The sequence below is a fragment of the Diabrotica virgifera genome, chromosome 3 (assembly GCF_917563875.1).
Source record: "Diabrotica virgifera virgifera chromosome 3, PGI_DIABVI_V3a".
Taxonomy (NCBI): domain Eukaryota; kingdom Metazoa; phylum Arthropoda; class Insecta; order Coleoptera; family Chrysomelidae; genus Diabrotica; species Diabrotica virgifera.
This window is the reverse complement of record NC_065445.1, coordinates 45,175,695-45,201,998: the sequence shown is the minus strand read 5'-3', so window position 1 is coordinate 45,201,998 and position 26,304 is coordinate 45,175,695. Positions and strand designations below refer to the sequence as shown.

The 26,304-nt window shown below is 32.5% G+C and overlaps 1 protein-coding gene across 3 annotated transcripts; it reads left to right on the top strand.

Moving 5' to 3' along the window:
* On the top strand, nucleotides 1–24,643 carry LOC114342928 (venom acid phosphatase Acph-1-like). 3 transcript variants are annotated; one of them, XM_050645089.1, is made up of 5 exons: nucleotides 1–166; nucleotides 1,726–1,830; nucleotides 2,380–2,914; nucleotides 4,970–5,214; nucleotides 24,424–24,643. In XM_050645089.1, the coding sequence occupies exons 1-5, from the start codon at nucleotides 56–58 to the stop codon at nucleotides 24,616–24,618; spliced, it is 1,191 nt and encodes a 396-aa protein (XP_050501046.1). In that variant the 5' UTR covers nucleotides 1–55; the 3' UTR covers nucleotides 24,619–24,643. The 3 variants fall into 3 exon arrangements, with proteins under 3 accessions (XP_050501046.1, XP_028149489.1, XP_028149536.1); XM_028293688.2 differs by lacking the exon at nucleotides 24,424–24,643 and having other exon boundaries at nucleotides 4,970–5,467; XM_028293735.2 differs by lacking the exons at nucleotides 1–166; nucleotides 1,726–1,830; nucleotides 2,380–2,914; nucleotides 4,970–5,214 and adding exons at nucleotides 9,393–9,554; nucleotides 16,456–16,560; nucleotides 20,878–21,412 and having other exon boundaries at nucleotides 24,179–24,643.
* The last annotated feature ends 1,661 nt before the right edge of the window (nucleotides 24,644–26,304 follow it).

The following is a 26,304-nucleotide window of genomic DNA, read 5'->3' as shown; positions in this document are numbered from 1 at the left end:
TTATGTATTGATATAAATACAAATAGACTAGATTCAGTAATCACATTACACCATCATGTTCCGTCAGGTTCAGCTCTTAGCTCTTCTATTTTCGGCAGCGTTTGCTGCATCAGGTCTGTCTGAATTGGATCAAGCTGCCTCCGATCAATTGGTGGCTGTCGTTCAGGTTTGTATAACAATAACATGTCTTTAAAACATATTGCTTGAAAGAATTGCAACAATTCCAAGCTTTGTTATCAATAAACAATTCTATACAACCTTTGAAAAAAAAAAGAATTTTTATATTTAATTATGTCAGAAAATTTCTGAGTCTTATTTTCCGTCATTGAATAAAAAATTATTATTCCACTTATCTGTCGTAGAGCAGTTTCGTTCTTTTGTAACATAATTTAGTTTTATTTTTGTATCTTAATATCTTCTGTCGCAATAATCTTTGAATGTCTTAATACATAATTTAATCCAAGAATGGAAATTATATATTAGTTTTAAATATTAAAAATTTTATTTGAAATTATATTGGCGTTCAAATATTATAGAAACAGCGGTACTTTTTCAGGAATTTGCTACAAAATTAATCTACAATAATTAGACAAAAGCATAACATACATACATAATATTTACACTCACGAAATGTTATATTAATTTTTGTGAAACTAATTATGCCAGCGGTAACATACATGACATTTTTTTAACACGAGTTCCATGGCGATACTAAGTTTATTTCGGTCCTTTACTTTTCCACATGTGCTCTTAGACTTAGCCAGTTTTATTATCAAATCAGATGTTTTTAGTTGTCTTTTAGTAATGTGTCTTATAATTGATTAGATTTTTTTTTGATGTGGTACATTTCGAGAAATAATCTTTTTTTTTTTAATTATGTTCTATCTACAAGATGTTAACATCTGATAAATCAAATGAAGAGTAGAGAAAAAACAAGGAATGTCGCATTTTATACATATTGATATAAGCACCAATAAAGGTTTAATTCCTGTTATATCTAAAAACTACTTAAGAGATGCCTAGCAGAACTCCAGCAATTCTTATTATATAATTTTAATACAATATTAATCAATAATAGCTTATTAGTTTAATAATGCACAAAATAACTGCTAACATTCCTTGTTTTTGTTCGGTAGCTTGTGGGCAATCCTTGTTCTTCGCCTAGATGCAAATTTTTAGAAAATTTATATAGACTGACCTTTCTGGTTATTGTCCTGAATCTATAGGCTAGTTGATAGTTCTCAGTTTTTGCTACCTTATGGCGAGCGAGAAAAGCCAAAATTCATGAAAAAGTGATATTTCTTGTTTTCCCCTGTACTCTCCAAATGGCCTGTTATATTAGAATGGTGTGCTAATGCACAGGAATTTTTTTTTCTCTTTTGCAGTCACTTTTGTGCTGCGTTAACCATTGTGACAATAATATGAAGATATTGTTTGGATTTCATCCACTGCTGCGAAAATTAGATACTTAACTCAAGAGTTGTAAAATTAACAGCATTTTAAATAAACGTTGATTTATGTTAGGGTGGGGACGTGGGCGATACGGCTGTCTTACGAGGCACGTTGAAAAATCGTCTAATATGAAAAGCTTTGGCTAGTTTATCATACATCGGAACGAGGCGACATCGGGAAGTCCTAACATAAATTAGCCTTAAGAGGGTAAAAAACCTAAAATTGTAATGAAATAAAATCGTTATAGTTAGTTAACCACAGTTTTCCTTTTAGTTGTTTAGACATGGACACAGAACTCCTACGGAATTTTACAAAAATGACCAGTTTTCTGATTCGTCAAAATATTGGAGTGGCCTTGACTTAGGACAGCTAACAAATGTAAGTAATATTGTTATAAAATAATCCATTTTAAATTGACTCAAAATCGGTATTTTCTGGATCGTCTAGTTTGTGAACGATTAGCAAAAAACCACTTCAAGAAAGCAACAAACAAGGATAAGTAAAATTTAATAAAAAAATTTTTTCTTGGTGAAAGGTAGGTACCTATATTAGTTTATAAAGCCCCTATAGGGATACAAACATAAAAACAAAACGTTTTCGCTCTATAATAAGAGCATCATCAGTGGTACAAGAACATGATGAGCCAACCAAAAAATACAAAGGTTAAAGCCTTTCAAAAACAGACTAAAAGTCTCATGTAGATGCAAGCATGTCAAAATCTAAAGGATGGATATAATTCTTATGGCTACGGCCCTATGGCAACATATGACTCCCACACGTGGTAAGTGGGTCAATAGGTAACAATTAGGTCATTATGTTACAAGAGGTGACAGGCTCACCTGTCTCAATTATTTTATCTTAAAATAATTGAATTGTCTAATTTTTCACTAATTTTATATTATTTGATTTTATTTTATTTTATTTTAGATAGGGAAACAAATGCATTATGAGCTAGGACAATTTACTAGGAAACGATATGGCAAATGGCTGCCACAGAAATATGACAAAGCTGATTTTTACGCCCAGACTACAAATGTTGATCGAACACATATGTCAGGGCAAGCAAATCTATACGCCCTTTATCCAGCCAAAGGCGATCAATTATGGAGACGGCAAATTGATTGGCAGCCCATTCCACTACATCCAGCCGATTCTAATATCTGGGAAACATTCCCCAGCTGTGCTGCTTATATAACAGAATACGCCAAAGTGCTTGCGTCTGATGTGTACACAGCTATAGATAAAGAGTATGCAGGTGTGTATGCATATTTATCACAGTATTCAGGTGAAAATATTACAACCTTATCAGAAGCAACCACTGTTTTTGATTGTTTTAAAAGTGAATCTACTGCTGGTCTTCGCCTTCCATGGTGGGCTTCAAAGGTATATCCAGAACCATTAACACAACTGACGGGATACTATTTCCACTCGTTGGCTTTCACAACCAAATTACAGCGATTATGTAAGTAGAATTTTAAATAAATGTATTGACGCATACTCAAATTATTCTTAACCCATTCGCTGCCTCTCGAAAAGGATGGAACTTGGCCAGGAGCCATTCTGTTGAACGGCACCTGACTGAAGTAACCATATCACTCGCTGGCGCGTGAACTGCACCTGACTGAAGTAACCATATCACGCGCTGGCGCGTGATCGGCAGTGAATGAGTTAATATAGTCCATGAACCTTTTTGTAAATGACAGTTATACTATTTCAAATGTTGCGATATAACTATTCTATTATTATTCAGTATGGAATATATTTATGCATTATTTTTCTTTTTTAATTGATATTTAATTTGAATAGTTTAAAATTGAAAACATTTTAGCATTTGAATTTCGACTTGCGAATTCTTTGCACTATTTTTCTTTTTTGTAGTGCTATGAAAGTAAACCAGTTAGTACAACATTTTTATCTGATAGAGAGAATCTATAAAAGTACACAAAATATATCATAATCAATAACTAAATAATGTAATAATCCATCCATCCATCCAATGGCACTACAGCCCAAATCGAACCTTGGCCTCCTTCAATAAGCTTCTCCAATCATTTCGATTTACCGCTGTTCTTTTCCATGAACACGTTCCCAGGAAGTTCCTGGCATCCTCATCGACTTCGTCTTCCCATCTCTTTTTAGGTCTTCCAACAGGTCTTCTTCCCTGCATTCTTGCATTCAGCAATTTTCTGGGGATTCTACTCTCATGCATGCGGACCACGTGCCCTGCCCACCTTAATATCTGCAGTTTAGTGTGTTGTGCTAGAGTTGGTTCGCTATATTGCTCGTATATTTCTCTATTATACCTAATTCTCCAGTTGTTATTTTCACTTATTGGGCCCAGTATCCTACGTAATACTTTTCTTTCAAACACATCTAATGCATTGGCAGATTTTTGTGTCACCACCCATGTTTCGCAGCCATAACTTACTATGGGCCTGATTATTGTTTTATATACCCGGAGTTTTGTTTTCCGGTGTACGTCTCGCGATTTGAATATGTGGCCCATCGCAAAATAGGCTTTATTTGCCAGCACAAGCCTTCTATTTATTTCCGGTTCTTCTTCATTGCTTGCAACCAGATCCATTTCTAGGTACGTGAATCTATTCACATGTTCTATATCGTCAATAAAGTGTTGTTGCGCCGGTCTATTTGATCTGGTTTGTATGAGTAGTTTTGTTTTATTTGTGTTTATTGCTAGCCCTACTGCTTCTGCACTCTGTTTCAACTCAACGTAGGTTTCTTCCGCTGCATTTATTGTTCTGCTCATTATGTTTATATCATCCGCGTATGCTGCTAATTGGGTAGATTTGTTTGTAAGTATGTTATTTCCGCTTACCGTCAACCGTCTAATTACATATTCAAGAACAAGATTAAAAAGCGTTGGAGCCAGTCCGTCGCCTTGTTTCAGTCCTTGCGTTATCGTAAACGCATCAGTGATCTGTCCTTGAATACATACTTGTGCATCTGTTTCTGTCATTGTCATTTGCACTAGTCGTATTAATTTTGATGGTATGCCAAATTCTTCCAATATATTAGGTAGAATTCTTCTATCTATTGAATCATAGGCTTGTTTAAAATCTACAAAGAGATTGTAAACGTCCATGTCATATTCCCATGCTTTGGCTAGTATTTGTTTAACTGTAAATAGTTGGTCAATGGTAGATCTATTTTGCCTAAACCCTGCTTGATATTCCCCGATGATTTTTTCTGTGAGAGGTTGAAGTCTTCGATTAAGGATGTTTGTGAATATTTTGTATCCCGAACAAAGTAAAGAGATGCCTCTATAATTCTGACACAACAGTTTGGCTCCTTTTTTATGAATAGGGCAGATTATACTTTTCTTCCATTGTTGGGGAATTTTTTCTTCTATCCATATCTCTCGTATTAGCTGATACATCTGTTGTGTCAAATAATGTAATAATGCAATAACTAAAATACAAGCTGGAACAATTCGCATCTTATCTATATTTGAACAAAATTTTTATAAATAAAATAAAATTTCATTCTTTTATTGCAGATGCAGGAACTCTTCTAAATTCCATTCTAAGCTATTTTGACAACAAAATAAATGGTTCAGTAACCCAACAGTTCAAAATGTACAGCGGCCACGACACAAATGTTGCAGCTGTGTTGAGCTCGCTTAATGCTTTTAATCCACCTTCTCCTCCAGAATATGCTAGCAGTGTTTATATTGAACTAAGAAATATTTCAGGATACTATTTCGTAAATGTATGGAGCAAAGATGGATCCAACTTCAAAAAGGTTTCTATTAGGGGATGTGCTTTGGATTGTCCTTTAGAGGAAGTTAGACAAAGATTGAATGAGATAATCCTTGATGTTGATACTAGAACCGAAGAGTGCAGTTCCGCAACGAAATTCGAAACTGTTGCTGCTAAAAATATGTACAAGAAGCTTATTGAAACTGGTGAAATAGAACGTATTAAAAACAAATTTTAAAACAAATTGTTAAATATGATTTAAATAGACTATAATATAAGCAGTTGTTAAAGTAAAAGTTTATTTATTTTTCCTTTACTTTAAAAAGGGTAAACCCTGTAGTTATCAGTAGAATTCAGTCATAGCATTCGCAGATGATATAGACTTAATTAGCTGGACACTAATGCCTGCTTGCAACAACAAATCTTAAGCTCCAGCTGAGCCTAGTTCAGCTTATAGATAGTGCAACTTTAAGTTTCACTTTAGGGCAGTTTTAAGTTGCATCATGATTTTAGATTCCTGCACGTCTTAATTGAGACGAAGTTTAAGATGCAATTCACTTGGAAATCCATTGTACAAGCTGAAAATTTGTCTAAGACTCAATGGTGGAATGCGTATATTTCGTAAGCTGAGCTTAAGGCACGTCTTAAGCTTAAGATCTGTTGGTGCAACCAGGGATAATATTGCAGTCATGGAAGCGTAAAATAGGTTTTTACCTACGAAATTTTTTACTATGAACTGATGAACTGATTACATGAGATTTTGGAATTAGGCTTATCTTACCCTTAACTTTAAAAGTGATATTGAACCGAACTCCGTTTTCACCCTGGGGGTGGTTGTCACCCCTTTTCGCTGGAATTTTGTTTTTTCAAAATAACCTCATATATCGATATAAGACCTAATTTGAAGCAATAAATGTTGTATAAAGTTTTTTCAAAAACCCAATACTTTTCAAGTTATTAGCAATTGAAAATTCGGAAGTTTCTCACGATTTTCAACAGTTTTTTGCAAATATCTCCAAAAATATGCATTTTAACGATAGGTAATATTATAATGAACAAAATTGTAGCCAGTAGAAAAATGAAAAATTGGTGTTTCAAAGAGTATTCTAAGTGCAATATTAAGCGAGCCATTTCCACAAAAATCATTCCTACAACTTTTTTCATTATAATATGTAGTGAAAAACCTGTTATTTTGAAACGGTAAAGGGTCAAAGGGCTCGAAAGAGACTGTGGTTGCGCTACCGCGCGCTCTTTAATCAATCATATCTACGTTATTTTTTGTGTGATAGAAAAACAGACGAATCAAAGTTTTTGTCAAAAAATACCTATTTTTTTACTTCTATACTTTTTTTTCGAATCTTTCATTATTTTTGAGATAGTATGAAAAAAATTGTTTTTTTTTTAATTCGAAAAATTTTTTGTCATAAAATCGTGATTTTTTCATAAAATATGTGTTTTAAAGCAGCAAAATTGCTAAAATCCATCAAACTCTTTATATTAAAGTTGATTCTAGACGGAATACGATTAATTTTAATTTTGGTGGAAATGGCACTTAGAAATCCATTGATTAAAAGAAACATTAGATGTTCCTATTTTTTTTTTTTTTTTTTTCATTACAGTTCACTCATTTTACGCACAAAAGACTTTTAACAGTACTCATTTTAAAGCTTATTTTAACCACTATAAAATTATTTCTCATTACCATGCATAAAATTGATTCGCTCTCTGCGAGATGGCATTGAATACATCGATAAAATTTCACACAAAATAAAAACGGCTTTGATCTTGAATATCTCGCTTAATATTGCACTTAGAACACTCTTTAAAAAACCACTTTGTTTATTTTTTTACCTGCTACAATGTTGTTCAGTGTAATATTATCGTTAAAATGCATAGTTTTGGAGATATTTGCAAAAAACTGTTGAAAATCTTGAGAAAATTCCGAATTTTCAATTGCCAATAACTTGAAAAGTATTGCATTTTTGAAAAAACTTTATGCAACATTTTTTGCTTAGAATTAGGTCTTCTATCGATATCTGAGGTTATTTTGAAAAAAATATTTTCCATTATCGAAAAGGGGTGGCAACCACCCCCTGGGTGAAAACGGAGTTCGGGTCAATATCACTTTTGAAGTTAAGGGTAGGATAAGCCTAATTCCAAAAATTCTTATAAATCGGTTTATAGTAAAAAATTTCTAAGCTAAAAAGCTTCAATGACTGCACTATAAAAGACCTAGAAAAGAGTTATACATATAGTGAAGAAGCGGCACCTATTATTGGACTAGAAGTTAATGTGGCAAAAACAAAGTACGTGAAAACAACTTGGGAAAAAATACAAATGAAAAGCACTCATATGTATCTTTGAGCGCGCAAAAATTTGAAACAGAAGACCATTTCAGATATATGTAGAATCAATAGTTACAGAAAGAAATAAAAACAAGAGGGAACAGTTATAATTTCACGTCGAAACAAATGATTCCACAGTCTACAGAATATTATGACAATAGTTACTTATGTACCAAGTCAGTAAAGTGACTCTTTATCGAACGAGTCTGATATTACGAGAAGAGCGAGCGTAGCGAGCGGGGCGAGTAACAGACGAGTTCGATAAAGAGTCTTTACTGACGTGGTGCATACAAAATTTTATCGCCAAGATATATTTTTTAAATTTTAATGTCGTGCGAATGTGCGAACCACTGGGGTTATGAACGACAACAATGGAAAATACATAGGTATTAAAAATAAAAAGAGATTGTAATATTAAGTAAATACATATGTACTAACAAAAAGTATACCTGAAAATTTGTGATACAATTAAATGTCTTTTATTCCTATTTCCGTTAAAAACTATATGATGTTGTGGATATTTGTATTGTCTCTAAGAATCTCATATATGTCCCTGGGAAGGTTGAGTTTACTTCTCGTTTGCTGGTATATTTGACAAATCGGATGACAGTGATGACAGCTAAATTGCAAGATGGCCGCTTTCGATTTTTAATCGATAGTTATCAATATTGAATAATTACTAAATCGGTAAAGTTTTAATTTATTTTATATGAATATAATTACAAAATACTACAGGATTTCACTTTTTGACATAAATTTAATTGATAATATCGCAAATTGCCTACAATATTTTTAATAATTAAAATAAATAAATTGTAAGTTCACTCAAATACTCGCCATTCGATTACTGCCATTGACCACTTATATTCAATCTCGGTTAATTTGATTAACCGCGGCAGGTAAAGTAAAATTCTTCTTTCAGTACAATAAAGTGTTACTTTACTGCCGCAAATGAGGGCAAATGAGTACAATAATGAATGACTTTAGTGACAGTTGGCGATAAAAATATGAATGCTATATATTAACTCAAAAATAAAACTATACACAATACCAATAAGGCCGTTAGGAAAGTACACCAGGAACATGAAACTTCACTGATGAACAAGAGGAACAACTTCTTAGATAGGAAAGGAAAATTTTAAGGAAAATATATGGACCTATATAGTAGAATGAGGAGTGGCGCATAAATTACGAAATAAATAGTATATTTAATAGACCGACTATCACAATAGAAACACGAAGTAAACGACTGAGTTGATTGGGACACGTAGAAAGGATGGATTATAAGGGAAATACAAAAACAGTACTTAGAAAAGAATTACAGGAGGAAAGGAAAACGTGGTCAACTATAGTCAAGGAAGCAAAATATTGATGACACTGAAATGATCTCCTCAAAGAAGACAATCTAGGAAGTGACTAGTTCAGATATATTATAACGTTGGACATTTCGAGAAGTTATGTTTGTGGCTTGTCTCCATACCATGTAAAATTTTAGAGCCTAGAAACCCCAAGGGGCAACCATGACTCTCGATGGGCTATCAGAGATCATAGATGATGTTGATGATGATGATGATGACGATGATCGTGATGATGATGGGCAGTCTATATAAAGCATAGCAGTAAAAATGGTTACATCGCCTTATAAAATAATGATGAGATAACATATATTTCTAATCATAAGATTCTTTAGAAACTTCTAAGCTTACGTTTACCGTTGTTACAAAATGTTAAAAACGCCCCTGATTTTTTTTTTCGAAAATAATTTGATCACCGAAGGTAAATAAAAGTGAGAGTGTTCGATATTGATTATTTTTTAAAAACAATGAGACATCTAAAGGTCAAGTATAAATATTAATTTTTTATTAGTATAAATACAAATAAAATATATCCAATACGCATCTCGTGTGTCATCATGTTTCTTCAAATCCAATTCCTGGTCCTTTTGTTTTGGGCAGCAATTGCTGCATCAGACCAAACTGTGTTAGAAGGAAGTGCATCAAATCTAACTGCATCCAATCAATTGGTAGCTGTAGTCCAGGTTTGTGTAGATATTCTATAGTCTAAAAATAAGCAAGAAATAGAATTTCGAGTTTTTCTATATTATTAGGTATAAAATATTAAGAAATGCTTTGGAAAATTATAGCCATGACCATTTTGTAAATTTATACAACAGTAAAAATTTTTTTAACCGTTGTAACAAACTAACTCCTTACGCTGCGCCCCCGGAGGGCTACTTTAATATTTCGGTCGTCGAGACCAAACATATTAGTCCAGTCGGGTTAGAAGAATAACAGGCCTAACCTGACATTAGGAGCTGCCCTAAAATTTAATGTTTCTAGTCTTTGGGAGGTGTCAATAGTAGTGTAAATTTAAAATCTCGACTGAATTACGCTGTTGCGTTAGCCGCCATCTTAATTTTAAACGAGACCAGTTTTTGCTCAATATCTCCGCCATTTTCAACATTTAGACAAAAAGTAAATGTGATTTTCTATCATTTCTATTTTTACAATTTTTCGTGCCGTCGATATTTTCCGAATTATGGTGGAAAATAATGACAGTTAGAGCATAATTATTGAATTATCTCGTTTATTATTAGTTTTACGACAAAAATGGTCCTATACAAAATTAGAGAGAATTAAATTCTACACAATTTTGATCTCTTTCATTTTTCTGCCAAAATTAAAATTATTTAAGGTAGTACGTATGCGGTAATGGCGCGAGCGAAAAACCCGATTGATTTTGTAGCAATTGTTTTTGTTTAATATCGACGCCATTTATAACGGAAATTGTTCCAAATATGATTTTCTACAATTTCTTTTTAAAAATTTTTTTCATGCGGTTGATATTTTCCGAGTTACGTGGGAAAATAATAAAAAGTGGTGGGGCAGCATAATTACTGAATTGAATCTTGTTTCCGAGCTGCCTCAAATTTTATAATTCTATCCTTTAGGGGAGATTAATAGTAGTGTAAATTTAAAATCTCGATTGAATTCTGCGGTTGTACTAGCCGCCATAATGATTTAAAAGGAGAACCGTTGTTGCTTAATATCTCCGCCATTTTCAACTTTTCAACAAAAACCGTACGAACTAAAATTGTTGAAAACGCAATTTCCTACAATTTCTTTTCCACAGTTTTTTTTATGCGATCAATATTCTCCGAGTTAAGGGGGGAAATATTGGAAACGGAGCGGAAGCATAATTATTGAATTGTCTCATTTATTATTAACTTTACGACATAATTGGACTTAAAGAAAAATAAAGAGAATTATATTTTAAACAATTTTTGAAACTTTCAATGAAACACCAACCAAACTAAGTACATAAAAGACATAAATAATAACTTACATGCATTAAGTTCACTTAATTTTATTAACTAGCAGGTTTTATTGGTTGAATTTGGCTATATTTGGTTGAATCGATAATTAATATTCATGCCAGCTAACGTATTTTAATATTTCAACATTTTTTTTTTAATTTTGGACCCTGTTGGGGGGAATTTTCCCACCCCCTCGTAGACCCGCCACTGGTTCTCTCGAAAAATTGTAGTAAATCGTAATTGCAACAATTTCAGTTCCTACACTTCCTGTCGAAAAGTTAAAAATGGCGGAGATATTGAACAAAAACAATTCCTATAAAGTCAATCAGGTCTTACGCGCGCACCTTTACCGCATACCTACTACCTTTTATATTGATTTTATCAAAAAAATTAGAGATATGAAAATTGTACAAAATTTAATTGCCTTCATTTTTGTATAAGTTTAGATTTGTTTTAAAACTAATAAAAAACGAGATAATTCAATAAATCAATAATTATGCTCTAACTGTCACTATTAATAATTATTAATTACCCCCATAACTCAGAAAATATCGCCCGCACGAGAAAAATTATAATAAACAGGATTATAGAAAATCGCATTTTCAACAATTAAAGTGTCTACACATTTTGTCGAAAAGTTGAAAATGGTGGAGATATTGCAAAAACGGTTTTCGTTTAAAATCAAGATGGCGGCTAACGCAACGGTCAAATTCAGTCGAGATTTTAAATTTATACTACTATTTACCCCCCACTAAAGATTAGAAAAATAAAATTTGGGCAGCTCGTAATGCAAGGTCAAATGCTATCCCGACTGGGCTATATGGCTTTTCAAGGACCCTGTACTTTGTGAAGTGACCTACGTAATATACCGTGTGTGTGGTCTGCTCTGACCGTCGTCGATGTTTTAATGTTTTGCAGATATAAGGAAGACACAAAGACCCTATTCTCAATTTCTGTTAGCATTCAGACTTTGTATAGAAAAGATGACAATATACCATTCGATAGTTTATCGTGATTTTCATTGTAATCAACCCTAAACTGACATTAATTACCTAATTTACCTTTATACCATTTTGTAACAATTATGTACTTTCTTATACATATAATATCCAACTGTAGTACAGAATTTTATTAGTTTTTATTAAGTACTTTATAGAGAATATTATACAAACTCTTTTGCTTCATTCGTTGTAACATCTCGTCACTTCTGATAAACAAAATTCATAAAATTCTGAATTTTTCGTATATTATCCCAAGTCTTCTTTTTATTCCTGATCTAAATTTACATATATATATATATATATATATATATATATATATATATATATATATAAAAATATGAGATGTAGATCCTTGAAACACACTCAGTGATCAAAAGATCCAAGGTTAATGGTTTGACGACCACTCGTACGAAATCAAACAGATGAAATAGAGAATGTGGAAAAATCCCCTTACGAACAATTCACACATCCACCATTTCGGGTTGGGAAAAATTTTTTGAATAGAATCAAAGATTTTTTTTTTATAAAAATGTCCTACGCTCTGTTGTCGGTACAAATAAATAGAAAATGGCATGACAAGAAATACTAAATTATATCTAATGAAAAAAAGAAATGACTATGTATAAATGAAGAAAAAACAAAAAATACTGGGAAAAGTAGTAATTTCAAAAAATCCAACCCGAAATGGTGGATGTGTGAATTGTTCGTAAGGGGATTTTTCCACATTCTCTATTTCATCTGTTTGATATATATATATATATATATATATATATATATATATATATATATATATATATATATATATATATATATATATATATATATATTACTGATAAAGCCTTAACTAACCTACAAGACAACTTTGAAATTACTACTTTTCCCAGTATTTTTTGTTTTTTCTTCATTTATACATAGTCATTTCTTTTTTTCATTAGATATAATTTAGTATTTCTTGTCATGCCATTTTCTATTTATTTGTACCGACAACAGAGCGTAGGACATTTTTATAAAAAAAAAACAAACAAAAGATTAACTAATTACAAGTATTTCTTTTTCTTCTACTTCTTTTATTTGTTGTAGATCTATCGATCTGTTAATTCCGACGTTGAAATATTTTTTAAGAGGTAGACTGCCAGCTATCTCTCCATGTTTTTGTTGGTCTCCCCGGGTGGACGCTTGCCAGCTGGTTTTCCTTCTAGCGCAATTCTTTTTAGTCTGTGCTCCTCCATTATTTTTACAGGACTGGACCATGTTCTTCGTCTTTGCCTACCCCATCTTACTACATCTTGTACGCCACAATTATTTCAATTATTACTACAATTACAAAAGCTCGAACTTAAGTATATAGTATGCTGCAAATGTGTGGAATAAATTCGATATTTCGTAAACCGGCGACTTTAAGGAAAAATCCTTTTATTTTTAAATTACAATATTTTGGAGTAAATTTCATAAGAGTGACGTCACCCATAGGGACGTGATTACGTAATCGATGATTTTTTTTAAATAAGACGAGGGGTCGTGTGATAGATCATTTGAAAGATTAATCAAATATACTGCCTAAAGAAATTTTTAAATTAAATTAGTTGATAAAAAAAGAAGAATATTTGTAATTTATTTAACTCAAAATATATTTACTGCTGTCAGAAAAGAAAAAAAAAATGATTATTTGACAAATAAGCATTGCTTTCCGCTTAATTTAAATGTTCAAACTTCCAAGGGGCAGGTGGTTGGCGGTTGCTAGTTTGAACAATGAATTTAAACGAAAAACGATGCTTATTTATCAAATAAATATTTTTTCTGTTTTCTGACAAAATCAAAAGTTATTTTGAATTAAATAAATTACATACATTCTTCTTCTTTGTCAATTAATTTAATTTAATTTTTTTTTGGACACTGCCTCTAAACGATTATGGTAATATTTATATTACTAAATACAGAATTATTAAATATAGAGGTGCAACTCTGACTAATCAAATATATAAAATAATACTGAAAGCCTGGAATGACGAACAAATCCCGGAAGAGTGGTGTATTGGAATCGTTTGCCCGCTACACAAAAAGGGTGATCAATTGGAATGTAGAAACTATTATATAGGGGAATAACCCTCCTTAATACAGCTTACAAAATATTTTCGAGTATCTTATATGGTCGCCTAAGTGCACATTCAGAGGAGCTTCTTGGAGAATATCAAAGTGGTTTTAGGCCTGATCGATCAACAACAGACCAAATCTTTGTGCTAAGGCAAATGAAAAAACCAATGAATTCAATATCGACACATACCATCTTTTCGTAGATTTTAAATCGGCCTATGATAGTGTCCGAAGAAATAAATTGTATGAAGCCATGGATTAATTCCACATCCCTGATAAACTGATAAGATTGTTTAAGGCTACAATGGGTAAAGTCGTTTGCAAAGTCGAAATACAGGGCATACAATCACAGCCGTTTGAAACGAATGTTGGGCTGCGACAGGGAGATGCGCTGGCGTGTCTCCTCTTGAACATAGCTCTGGAAAAGGCGGTCAGAGATGTCCGAATAGACAACAGAAGAAATACTTTTAATAAATCATCCCAAATTTTGGCATATGCAGATGACGTGGACCTAGTTGCCCGCACAACACGCAAACTATAAGAAATGTATACCACCCTCTCAAATGCCTCAAAAAATATGGGCCTGAAAGTAAACGAGAAGAAAACCAAGATGATGGCATGAACACCCAACAATAGAGCCAGAAACATCGGTCACCAATTCACTGTTGATAACTCTACCTTTGAAGTGGTGGACAAATTCACATACTTGGGCTCCCTGATCACCAAGGAGAACGTCAAGACGGAAGAAATCAAGCGAAGGATAATCCTACCGAACAAATGCTATTTTGGACTGAGTAGACATATAAGAAGCAGAAACTTAAGTAAAAAAACAAAAATAACCATATACAAAACCGTTATACAACCAGTGTTGACATATGGATTGGAGACATGGACCATCTCCAAGGCAGATGAAAACCTTCTGCTTATTTTTAAACGAAGGATGATCCTGAGAGGAATAGTCGGTGGCATTTGTGAAAAGGGTATTTGGAAGAGGAGGTACAACTACGAGGTATACCACAGATATAAACATATATTTGGTGGTAAAGACGTAGTATCTCTTATAAGAATAGGAAGACTAAGGTGGGCAGGACATCTAGCAAGATCACAGCATAACAACCTTCCTAGAAGAATCCTTATGTCACAACCTGTGGGAAGTAGAAATAGGGGTAGGCCAAAACTTAGATGGAAGGATGGTGTAGATGAGGATGGAAGAAAAATAGGCGCAGCAAGCTGGCAACGGTTGGAATGGATAGGACTGACTGGCGTAATAGACTTGGAAAGGTCGAGGCTCTTTCAGAGGGCTGTAGCACCATTAATGATGATGAATACAGAATTGAACACCCTTTCAAATGAGCTATCACACGACCCCTAGTCTAATTAAAAAAAATTATCGATTACGTCACCACGTCTATATGGATGACGTCACTCGTATGAAATATATGCCAAAATATCGTAATTTAAAAATAAAAATCGACCTGTTTCGGGATTTTTCCTTAAACTCGCCGGTTTACGAAATAATGAATTTATTCCAGACATTTGTACCATACTGTATACAAAATTCGTAGCTGCTCTGAAGTACCTGATGAACATTATTTCTCCATCCACGTCTGCTTTTTGTGTTCTTATTTTCTAGTCCTTCGCCGTCAAGTGTTTGAGTACTTCCTCCACTTTATTAATCCCCCTCGCTCTGGATCTACCTCTTCTTTTGGCACCGATTAGTTTTGTGGTCATAACTAGTTTAAGTATTATTCTCGATGCCATTCTTTCTACATATCCCAACCATCTGATCATTTGCGACTTGACGAGCCTGGTGGTGGTAGGTTCTTTGTATATGTTACAGCTCAAGTTGATTCTCAGTTTTCCAGATCCTATTCTCCAGCCGCGTTGATCTGTCTAATCTCCTGGTTCTTTGTACAAAGCCATTAATGCGTTGTTGGTTCTTCTCTCCCACCCGTCTTCTGACTTCCGTCCTCCAAATACGCGTGTCAATAGTTTCCTTTCCCATCTTCTAAGAGTATGCTCTTCCTTCTTATTTAATGTCCATGCCATTTAGGTACATGTTACTGTGGGTCCAATTATTGTTTTATATATTCTGAGTTTGCTTTTCCAAGAAACATATTTTGAGTTCATTAGAGCTCTTAAACTATCTAATTTTTTATTCCGTTTTGCTGTTCTGGCGTCGAGTTCCACCCTTTTAAAACTATAGCTTTTACCACTTACAGATCTCGTATTAAAGTCTTATTCTGCTTATTTTTCTTCAATTCGTCCCATAAAGATTTTAAGTTACACATGCAAATTTTAAAGATCATATATTTCTCACTTCAGTTGCTAATATCTAAATAAAAATACTTATTTATATACGAAAAAAATTTAGATCAATTTCCTTCTTTGATGAATTTTAGATGAACTCTCGTTGTACTACCCATGTAGAACCTAATAGAATAGCAGCCACGACTATGGCTAATGATTCTAATTTCTGTTGCCTGATAATAAAATTATGTAATAATGTAATAATTATTTCTTCGTTTTAGATATTTAGACATGGACATAGGACTCCTACAGTATTCTACAAAAACGATAAATATGCTGATTTATCAAAATATTGGAACGGCCTTAACTTAGGAGACTTAACAAATGTAAGGAATACTTTAATTACTAATTTATGAATTAACTTTACTTTATTATATTAATTAAGGCACCAATGTGGAGGAATTTGATTCTATACTGTACTAGAATACCTCAAAATTTAATAATCCACAGTCAAAAATGCTTAAAAGTTAAAGACAAAAAAGTGATCCGATAAAATAACCGTTGCCCTACCCAAAACGGACACATATGGCCAGTACTAGAAATTCGCAATGAGTGAAATCAATATATCTCTGGAAGATAAATATGTGTACCAATTTTTGCTTTTCTAAATAGAAGCGTTCTGGAGGTAGGTATTTAGAAAACACTTACAAGACGCCTTCTTCAAAGAGTTTTAGCTCCCTTAGAAAGCATTTTCTGACTAGGTGAATTGGGTTAGATCGCCTTAAAATTATCGGGTATAGTATCACAAAAGAGTGAGAATAAATTGACAATAAAGCTTCATTTTTTCTCACATTTGTTGTATGGCAATAGACACGAGAGCCCGCAGGGCTCGAGTGGGTATTGCCCAATGACAACAAATTTGAGAAAAAATGAAGAAATGATTTTCTTATTTATTCTTACTCTCGTGTGATATTCGTAAGATTATTTTTTAATACTTACATATAAAATTCAAGTATTTATATAAAAACAGCCAATGACATTCTCCCATACATGTGACATACACTTTTCAACTTGTTAAAGTGAAAAGCACAGTTTAGCAAATATTTAGATGAAGGTATTAATAAAATATTAGGTAATTTATTTATAAATACAGTTTTATTCATGAAATAATCTTACCGAAGTAAATCGAGCGCTTAAATTTGCCTATTTGTGTTCTCCTCGTGACAATTTGATATTAAATGCAGAACTAAAAGTATATTATGGATATTTTCTTAAATGTAACATTTATCAAAACTAGTAAACCTGGTTGCAATTAAACAAAATCAATCTACTTAAAAAAATTCTCACTGTAATTTTCTACAGTAGAAAATTACCGATGAAATAATAATCTGGTTGGAGAGAATTAAACACGTGATCAAAAATCTTACTATGCGATTTAAAGTTAAAATCATTAAAAAATAATCTGAGGAAAATTCTGTCTTCGTTTGTCGCAACCTGTTTGAGGTTTTTGACTTTACAAAAACATTTTATCAGAGTTTTTTGCTCTAAATGGTGCACTTAGCCCATACTTTGAAGGAACACCCTTTATACAGTGAGGACGTTTTAGTTGGAATGAATTCATTTTCTCGAGAATGGGCAACTCTGGAAATAAATCCCGAAACGGGTCGATTTTTATTTTTAAATTAAATTTTTTGGCATATATTGTAGCAATCCCACGAATGGGCGCTATTTTGTAACATTAACACGTCAAATGCCAAAGCCTCGTCAGTGGGCGACATTTTTTGTAACACCAGCGTCACTTGTGAAAGCCATTTTTGTATAACAGCCCCAGCGTGGATAACAAAGGCAAAAAATAATATGTAACTAGACAAATTAAAAAATCATAAAAATATACTTGGTGCTACGTTACCTTACGGAGTACCAGGGTAGCTCTAAGTCTTCAGAGATCTAGGGGTGTGGATTCTTAATAGATTTTAAATATAATAGAAACTCAATTGCTCGGGGGGTGCCATAATTAAAAGAAAATAAAAGACGAAACATACTTAAAATTAAAAAAATAATAATTAAAGTAACAAAGTAATAAAAATATATAGTCATGATAAGATACAAATACATTTACTTAAATATAAATATATCATGACCTTACTTTAGTGTTCTCATGTTGATTTCTCACTTATGAACAAGAGAAAGGAATCAGATGATAATATTAGCAATAAAAAAACATTATTGCAAAATGAAATAAATTTTATTAAAATTTAAAAATAAAAAAAATTAAATGATGGATCTTTTGTAGACAATAACAAAGATTCTGTTTGCAAAAACAATAAAAAGGTTTACAAACAATACCTTGTCATATAGTCCTGTCCTTATTCTTCACGTTGTGATTGTCCATAGCACGCACTTTTCACTAAATTTAGATAAAGAATAGTACAAAAATGTTTATTTTTATGAAAAGTTTCAGCAAAAAAAAAAAAAAAATAAACTTCCAAATAATTGTTCCAAAATAAATAAAATTAGAAATGGGTCTGCTCATATTTACTTTTTAAAATATTTAAATAACTTCTGTTTAACTTCTTAAAGTATTTATTATTAATATTGACACATAATGCATGACTTTATCCATGACTCTGGTACTTAATCCATAACTGCTTACAAAAAGAAAATTTAGGTAGTGCAGAATACACTAAAATAAACTGGCTCTTTGCCTAACAGCGGCATTTGGCTTGTGACTAGGAAGTCATGAAAGGAGAACCGTTTCTAACACTATATTTTCAGGAACTTTAAAAACTTGACTAAGAACTATGTCGGAACTTAATATCCGAACTTAACTTTCTCAGAAAACCGCCAAGCGGCTTCTGCCGAGGCTCAACCAACCTCTCTACTTGGATGCCCAAACTTGAATTCCTAATCCCACAACTTGAATGGTTCTCCCTAAAACAAAACGCTTCGTTCCAAAAACCCACTCCACCTCTCTAATTCTGCCCTACTCATCCAATCAACCAATAAGAAAAAAGTTTAATCCTTCCTTCTTTCATCATTGACTAATAAAAAAATAACTAAGCTTCCTACACTTTTATATCGACCAACAAAAAAAATACAAAACATATTCTAAGCCCAACCTACATAGTAGGGAACCATCCAAAATTAGTTAGCAAAGTCAGCAAAACTCACTTTGTTCTTCAGTTCTCAGGAAAGATATTGCTGAGTCCTCAATTAACACACGCGCTTTCTAATAATGATATGAGCACGTATTGTGTATCTAAACTCCAAAAACCCGGCGCCAAAGGCCATTATAATATACAATGTATCTCTTTTTACATCGCAAACTGACTGTCCTAAGTTCAATTTTCGAGCGATAATATAAACACTGAAAACCAAATGTAGATATGTCTACAAAATAATATAACGTCTTTCTTTTAACAAAACGGATAAAGTTAATATTATCACGTTTGTTTAGGAACAGAAATAAATTACTAGAATTTACTTAGCATATGAAGCGATATTTTTATGTCTACAGGACGGGACAAAAATATGTTACGATAAATTTACAATTTTTGGTTTCTGCATAAGGCAAAATAATTGCGTTCTTTTGAACCGTTTCAATATATCATACAGCAGAAATCAGGAGAAGAACAAAGGCGACTGACGTCATCTAAAGAATAGCCAGGTTGAAGTGGAGATGGGCAGGACACATAGCCAGAATGGCAGATGGACAAAGAGGTTACTGGAATGGAGGCCAAGAGAAGACAAGAGAAGCGTCGTTCGACCGCCTACAAGATGGACTGACGACTTAAGAAAGCTAAATAAAAACTGGATGCGAGCGGCGCAGGAAAGGCGGGGTTGGAAACGATAGGAGGAGGCCTATGTTCAGCAGTGGACTTTGAAGTTATATGACGATGATGATGATGATATATATCATACCAGTGACCTCATCCATCTGAGCGTGATGACGTAATCGATGATTTTTTTAAAAGAGAATAAGGGTCGTGTAATTGCTCATTCGAAAAGATATTCAATTCTCTATTCAGTAATATAAACATTAACGTAATTATTTATACACGGTACCCAAAATTTTTTTTATTAAGTTAATTGAGACAAAAAGAAGAATGTATATAATTTATTTACATTTATTACGAAATACATTTTACTGTTGTCAGCGAACAGGAAAAAATGTTTATTTTATAAAAAATAAATATTGTTTTATACGGTCTCAATAGAAGTTTAAACATTTAATTTAAGCGAAAAGCAATGTTTACTTTTCAAATTAACGTTTTTTTCTTTTTTCTAACAGCAGAAAAATGTATTTTGCATTATATAAATTACATACATTCTTCTTTGTGTCTCAATTAATTTAATCAAAAAAACGTTTTTTGGGCACCATATATAAATAATTATGTTAATGTTTATTTTATTGAATAAAGAATTAAATAGCCTTTCCAGTTAGCTGTCACACGACTCCTACTCTCATTTAAAAAAAATCATCGATTACGTCATTACACCCAGATGGATGACGTCAAAAATATGACATATATTCCAAAAAATTATAATTTAACAATAAAAATCGACCTGTTCGGGATTTATCTCCAGTCGCCCATTCTCGACAAAATGAATTTATTCCAACTCAAACGTCCTGACTATGTATTTTATGTACACCTTAATTCTAAATAAAAGAATAAATATATATTTCCGTCATTTTATTTCAGGAAGGAAAAAGACAACACTATAGACTAGCGATGTTTACAAGGATGAGGTATGGAAAATGGCTGCCCCAAAATTATAACAAAAACGATTTTTACGCCCAAACCACAGAATACGATCGAACACATATGTCAGGACAAGTAAACATTTATGGACTGTATCCTTCCAAATTGGATCAAAGATGGAGGTTGTTGACTGATTGGCAACCTATTCCACTTCATCCAGGTGATGCTAATATTTGGGAATCAATTCCTAAATGTGCAGCTTATACGGGAGAATACGCAAAAGTTCTTGCATCTGATCGGTATGCCGCTATTAATAAACAGTACGCAGATGTGTATGCCTATTTATCAAAATATTCAGGTAACAACGTTACCAACGTTGAACAGGCATATCCAGTATTTGATAGTTTTAAAAGTGAATCTACTGTTGGTCTTCGTCTCCCAGTGTGGGCATCAAAAGTGTATCCGGAACCATTAAGAGAACTGATTGGACATATGTTCAACGCTTATGTTTATACCACTAAGCAACAACGACTGTGTAAGTACTTGCTAATAATATTTTACGTGTTTTATTGTTCTTGCTTGCATAAAAACTGGAGAACGTTCCGAGCATACTATACTGGCCTTAAGTTACTGTAGATTCTTCCAATTATGGGACTTCCAGGTGGGTCGACTGAAGAGCTAAAGCGGTCGAAAAGGATAGCTGATAGCTGGCAGTATTCATTTTAGTGTAGATGAGGAATATTATCGACAAAACAACTTATCTGGCTTGAACATATGGGCAGATTATCGAAGAATAGGCCATTTTTGGGAAAAGTTATTTACCAGCGATTTTATTGCTGGAATCGAATCTTATGATTGCAGATATTAATAATATAGGTATGCAAAGTCCGCAGATAGTGTGCTACTTTTTTTATAAACAGAATGACGCCTGACAATCGTGATTTTTTCAATTTTTGCTCTATAACTCCAAAGATTTTAAATTTACGCCAAAAACACTCAAATAAAAATTCACCGTAATTAAATTCTGCATTGAGACGTGGTTTTCCCGATTTACTTCGACGAAAATTTTCCCCGGAAAATGCGGGTTTTTCCAACACAATCTTTAATTTTCGGGTATAATATCACAAGAGGGTGAGAATAAATTGAAAATAATGCGAGAAATTTTCGAAAATTTGTTGTCTGGTAATAGACACGAGAGCCCACAGGGCTCGAGTGGCTATTGCCCAATGACAACAAATTTGAGTAAAAATGAAGCATTATTTTCTTATTTATTCTTACTGTCGTGTGATATTCTTAAGATTATTTTTTCATACGTATATTATGGATATTTTCTTAAATGTGACAGTTGTCAAAACTAGGAAACTGGTTGCCATTAAACAGAAACAATCTACTTAAAAAAATTCTATCGGTAATTTCCTACAGTAGATAATTCTCAGTATAATTTTAAGGCTATGGGTACATAATTCGCAAATATTTTACGTGTATCCCTACTTTTTCTGTCTTTACACGGCAAATTACGTGTAGTAAAATTCACACTGGTATGGATATGTAAACATTACTAGAATGTCATTCTACTTGAAAATGTCATCATTAATTTAAAGAGATGGGTTTTGAATGTTCTTGGATAACTGTTATTTTTACAATTGCAAATTATTAATTCAGTTAATAAATGTGATAAGTTTTTCACTAACTATGTATTCAGTGAATGTAATAATTTATTTGTACAACAAAGACTAATACTCAATCGGGAAAAGAGGAAAAGTTTTAAAGTGATTTTTTAATAATATATATTGTTATGGAACGCTTACAAATTTGAACATCTTTAACAAAAAAATACTTGGATCATGATCACAGAATATTATCATGATGTATTCTCTGCTTGGATCTTCCACAAATAATACACAATAAATAACTTTTTATTAAGTTCACGTCTTAAATCAATTATTTATCAAATACACTATATATCAATAATATTTAATCAATAACTCAACATATTCCCGATGCAATGTCAAATATTTAAAATTGTCACTCACTGTCAGTGTCTGACTGACAATATATGCTGACAATATTATATTCGGCTGAGTGCGTTGTAAGACAAAGATAGATTTGGAAAATATTACCACGGGATTGTGTTCATTTTTTTCAAATCCTGAAAAAACCAATAAATATTTTTGAAAAATTTAAACGCAGAATGAAGGACTAAATTATTACCGAGGGCCGAAAGTCCCTTAAAATAAATAAAAAGTTTATTTTGAGTGATATATTTGAAATTAAAAATCACACTAAACTTTCTCTTAGTTTTTCACCCCTGTAACTTATTAAAATAAACATTATAGAATTTCTCAGGGACTTTCGGCCCTCGCTAATAACGTAATCTTTCATTCTGCGTTTAAATTTTTCAAAAATACTTATTAGTTTTCTCAGGATTCGAAAAAAATAAATCCCCATTTGAATAGCGTTGCAGCCGAAAATACGTACCGATCCTCTTAATCTGATTAGCATTTTCAATGTCGTATATAATACCACAGAACTAGTTCGTATACTGGAATATGGCTAAAAAATTATTTGTATTTGTATTTGTACATATTTGTAAATTCGTATTTTTCTGTAAATAGATGTTTTTGTAATTCTTTAATTATACTTTTTTTTCTGTATAGATCTTTTTTATCTACTTATAAAAATTGCAATGTTATTAAGGGTGGCTTTTAAGGGTTGAAATATGATATTATATTCTTTAGCATAAAACAATCATTATTTAACCAAGCAAAACCAAATTTTACCCATATTAAAGTTTAGACTATTGTATATAATTTTTGAAAATAAGGGGTAGTTTATATCCCTAAAAATAATCTACGTTCTTGAGCATGATATACAATATGAAGTACAGGGTGAGATGATCCTAACTTCAAATTTTTATGTAAATCGATGCAAGCCGAAATTATTCTTTTATGAAAACTCAATTTTTTATATAGCTCCAACAAGGGTGGTTGTAAGGGTTGAAATATTATGATATTAGATCTTAAAGCATAAACTAATCATTATGTAACTAATAAGAATTAAATGTTAACAATATTAAAGTTTAAAATGTTATTCTATAATTTTTTACAGTTAGGGGTAGTTTTCACCCTTAAACAACTCAAAACGTACAACGACTCAATATATAAAATGAACTAGAGGGTGAAATGAGCTTAATCCCAAATTTTTGTACAAATCGATGCTGGACGAAAAAATTGCGAGGTTTTGCCATTTTTTCAGTTTTATTTCCTCGACTAGTAGTACAATTTTGTTTTTTTTATTACAGACGCTGGAGCTTTGTTAGATTCCATCCTTAACTACTTTGACAATAAAATAAACGGTTCAGTATCCCAAAAATTCAAAATGTACAGCGGACATGACCTCAACGTTGCCGGTATATTAAGAGTGTTTGGTGCATTTAATCCACCCTATCCTCCAGATTTTGCGAGCAGTTTATATTTAGAACTAAGAAATAATTCAGGAAGTTATTTTGTAAACGCGTGGAGCAAAGATGGATCCAACTTCAACCAGGTTTCTATAAAGGGATGTGCTTTGGATTGTCCTTTAGATGAAGTTAGACAAAGATTGGATGGGATATTACTTGACGTTGATACCAAAGTCAAAGAGTGCAATGCTAAATTGGAATTCGAAAATGTTGATGTAGAAAATATGTACAAAAAGCTTACCGAAACTGGTGAAATGGAACGACTTAAGGATTTATTTTAAAATAAATTATAGATAGTAACACAAACAGTGTTTGCATTTCAGTCCCAAAAAATCATCTTTTTCTTAGTAATGTATATCCAAATAAACTTGAAAATAAGCAAAAAGTAATAGTATATAGTGCAGTTACCTTAAAGAATAAAACAGTGAGTTATTATTATTTTATTTATTCAAAACATTACAAAGCATACCGTTTTTAAGGTTAAGTGACGGCCGAAAGGCCAGTAATCAGAACCAGTTTTGGTTCTACAACTGGTTCATAATCACTAAGGAGTTTAACAAATGATACCAGATCCAACTTAACAAATTTGTCAATAATCATGACTGAAGATCAACAACCTCAAAACAAAACATCGTATTCCGCTGTGCTTAAAACAACGTTTCAATTCAGTTCCCATCAAAGCACCAATCAATTTTATTTAATGCGCTGCCTGATACTAAAATAGAAGAGTACTTAGTAGCACTTGGTGAAGGTGTTCATCTACGGAATATTTTATTTTCATCAAGACTATCAAATAACAGAATATGTTATTTGATAGAATATCTCTCCAGCGAATCCTCGGTGGAAAAATTTATGTCCGATCCAGCAGAAATAACAATTAAAATCGAAAATCTAAAAGCACGAAAATTGGTAACTCCGAACGAAAGACTGTTACTATCAATGTTTGCCCTTCTATTCCACATATTCTAATAGAGAATGAGTTAACCAGATTGAGTCTTAAATTTAACCGCAAATTTAATATCGCGGGATTTGTATTTAAAATTTTAAATTTACCCCCCACCCCTCTTAGTGGGGGTTCATGTTTGGTATCATTCGATAGATTTTTGAAAAATATTGAAGATGTATTTTTTAGTTTTTCGATCTAACGTTCATTTCGCGAATTATTCGCTTTTTTTGGGAAATTTTCAACTCACCCATTTCCTTACGCCCCGCTCAAATCGTCAGATTTTTGAAATATTCACTGTTTTGCATGTCCTTAACTTACTTTATCTTAATCTGATAATTTCGAGTATTTTTAAGGATAGATTTTTTTTCGGGCCCCCTTCTAACGAAATTCCCTGTGTTAAGAGCTAAATATGGTAGAGCTACATCTGCAGGGCACCAGGTTTCTCCCCATATGATAATCATACGCGCTCGAGTAACTGCAAAAATCACCGCTTGGGCTCCCCTACCATCAGTAGGTCTGTTCTAATGTGTGCTGTTCTTACTATTTTCTCTAGGATTATATTAAAAATGATAGGTGACAGCTCATCTCCTTGTAGGCACCTTTCTGAGAATTAAACGATTCTGAGAGTTTGTATAATATCTGTATAATAGGTATCTATAATAATATACTCTAGATCTATAGCTATTTACACATCTTCACGAGTTTGTATAAGTTTTTTTGGAACTGAAAGTTCTGCCGTTACATTCCACATCTGATATCATTTACTAGTACCGACTATTTTCATTTACCTAAACGAATATCTAAACAAGAAAATAAAATTAATATAATTTCTTTACTGCCCCGGTGTTGGAATGGGTGAAAGCGTCTCTGCTCTCATTAGAAATTAATTTAATCATTAAAATTTGATAAAAGATCAACCGTTGCAATTAGAATATTTTTAATCACAATAACCTACCTAAAGGTGAAGTAGTATAAATATGTATCTATTAATTATTGGTATAAGCACGAATTAATTGGTCGC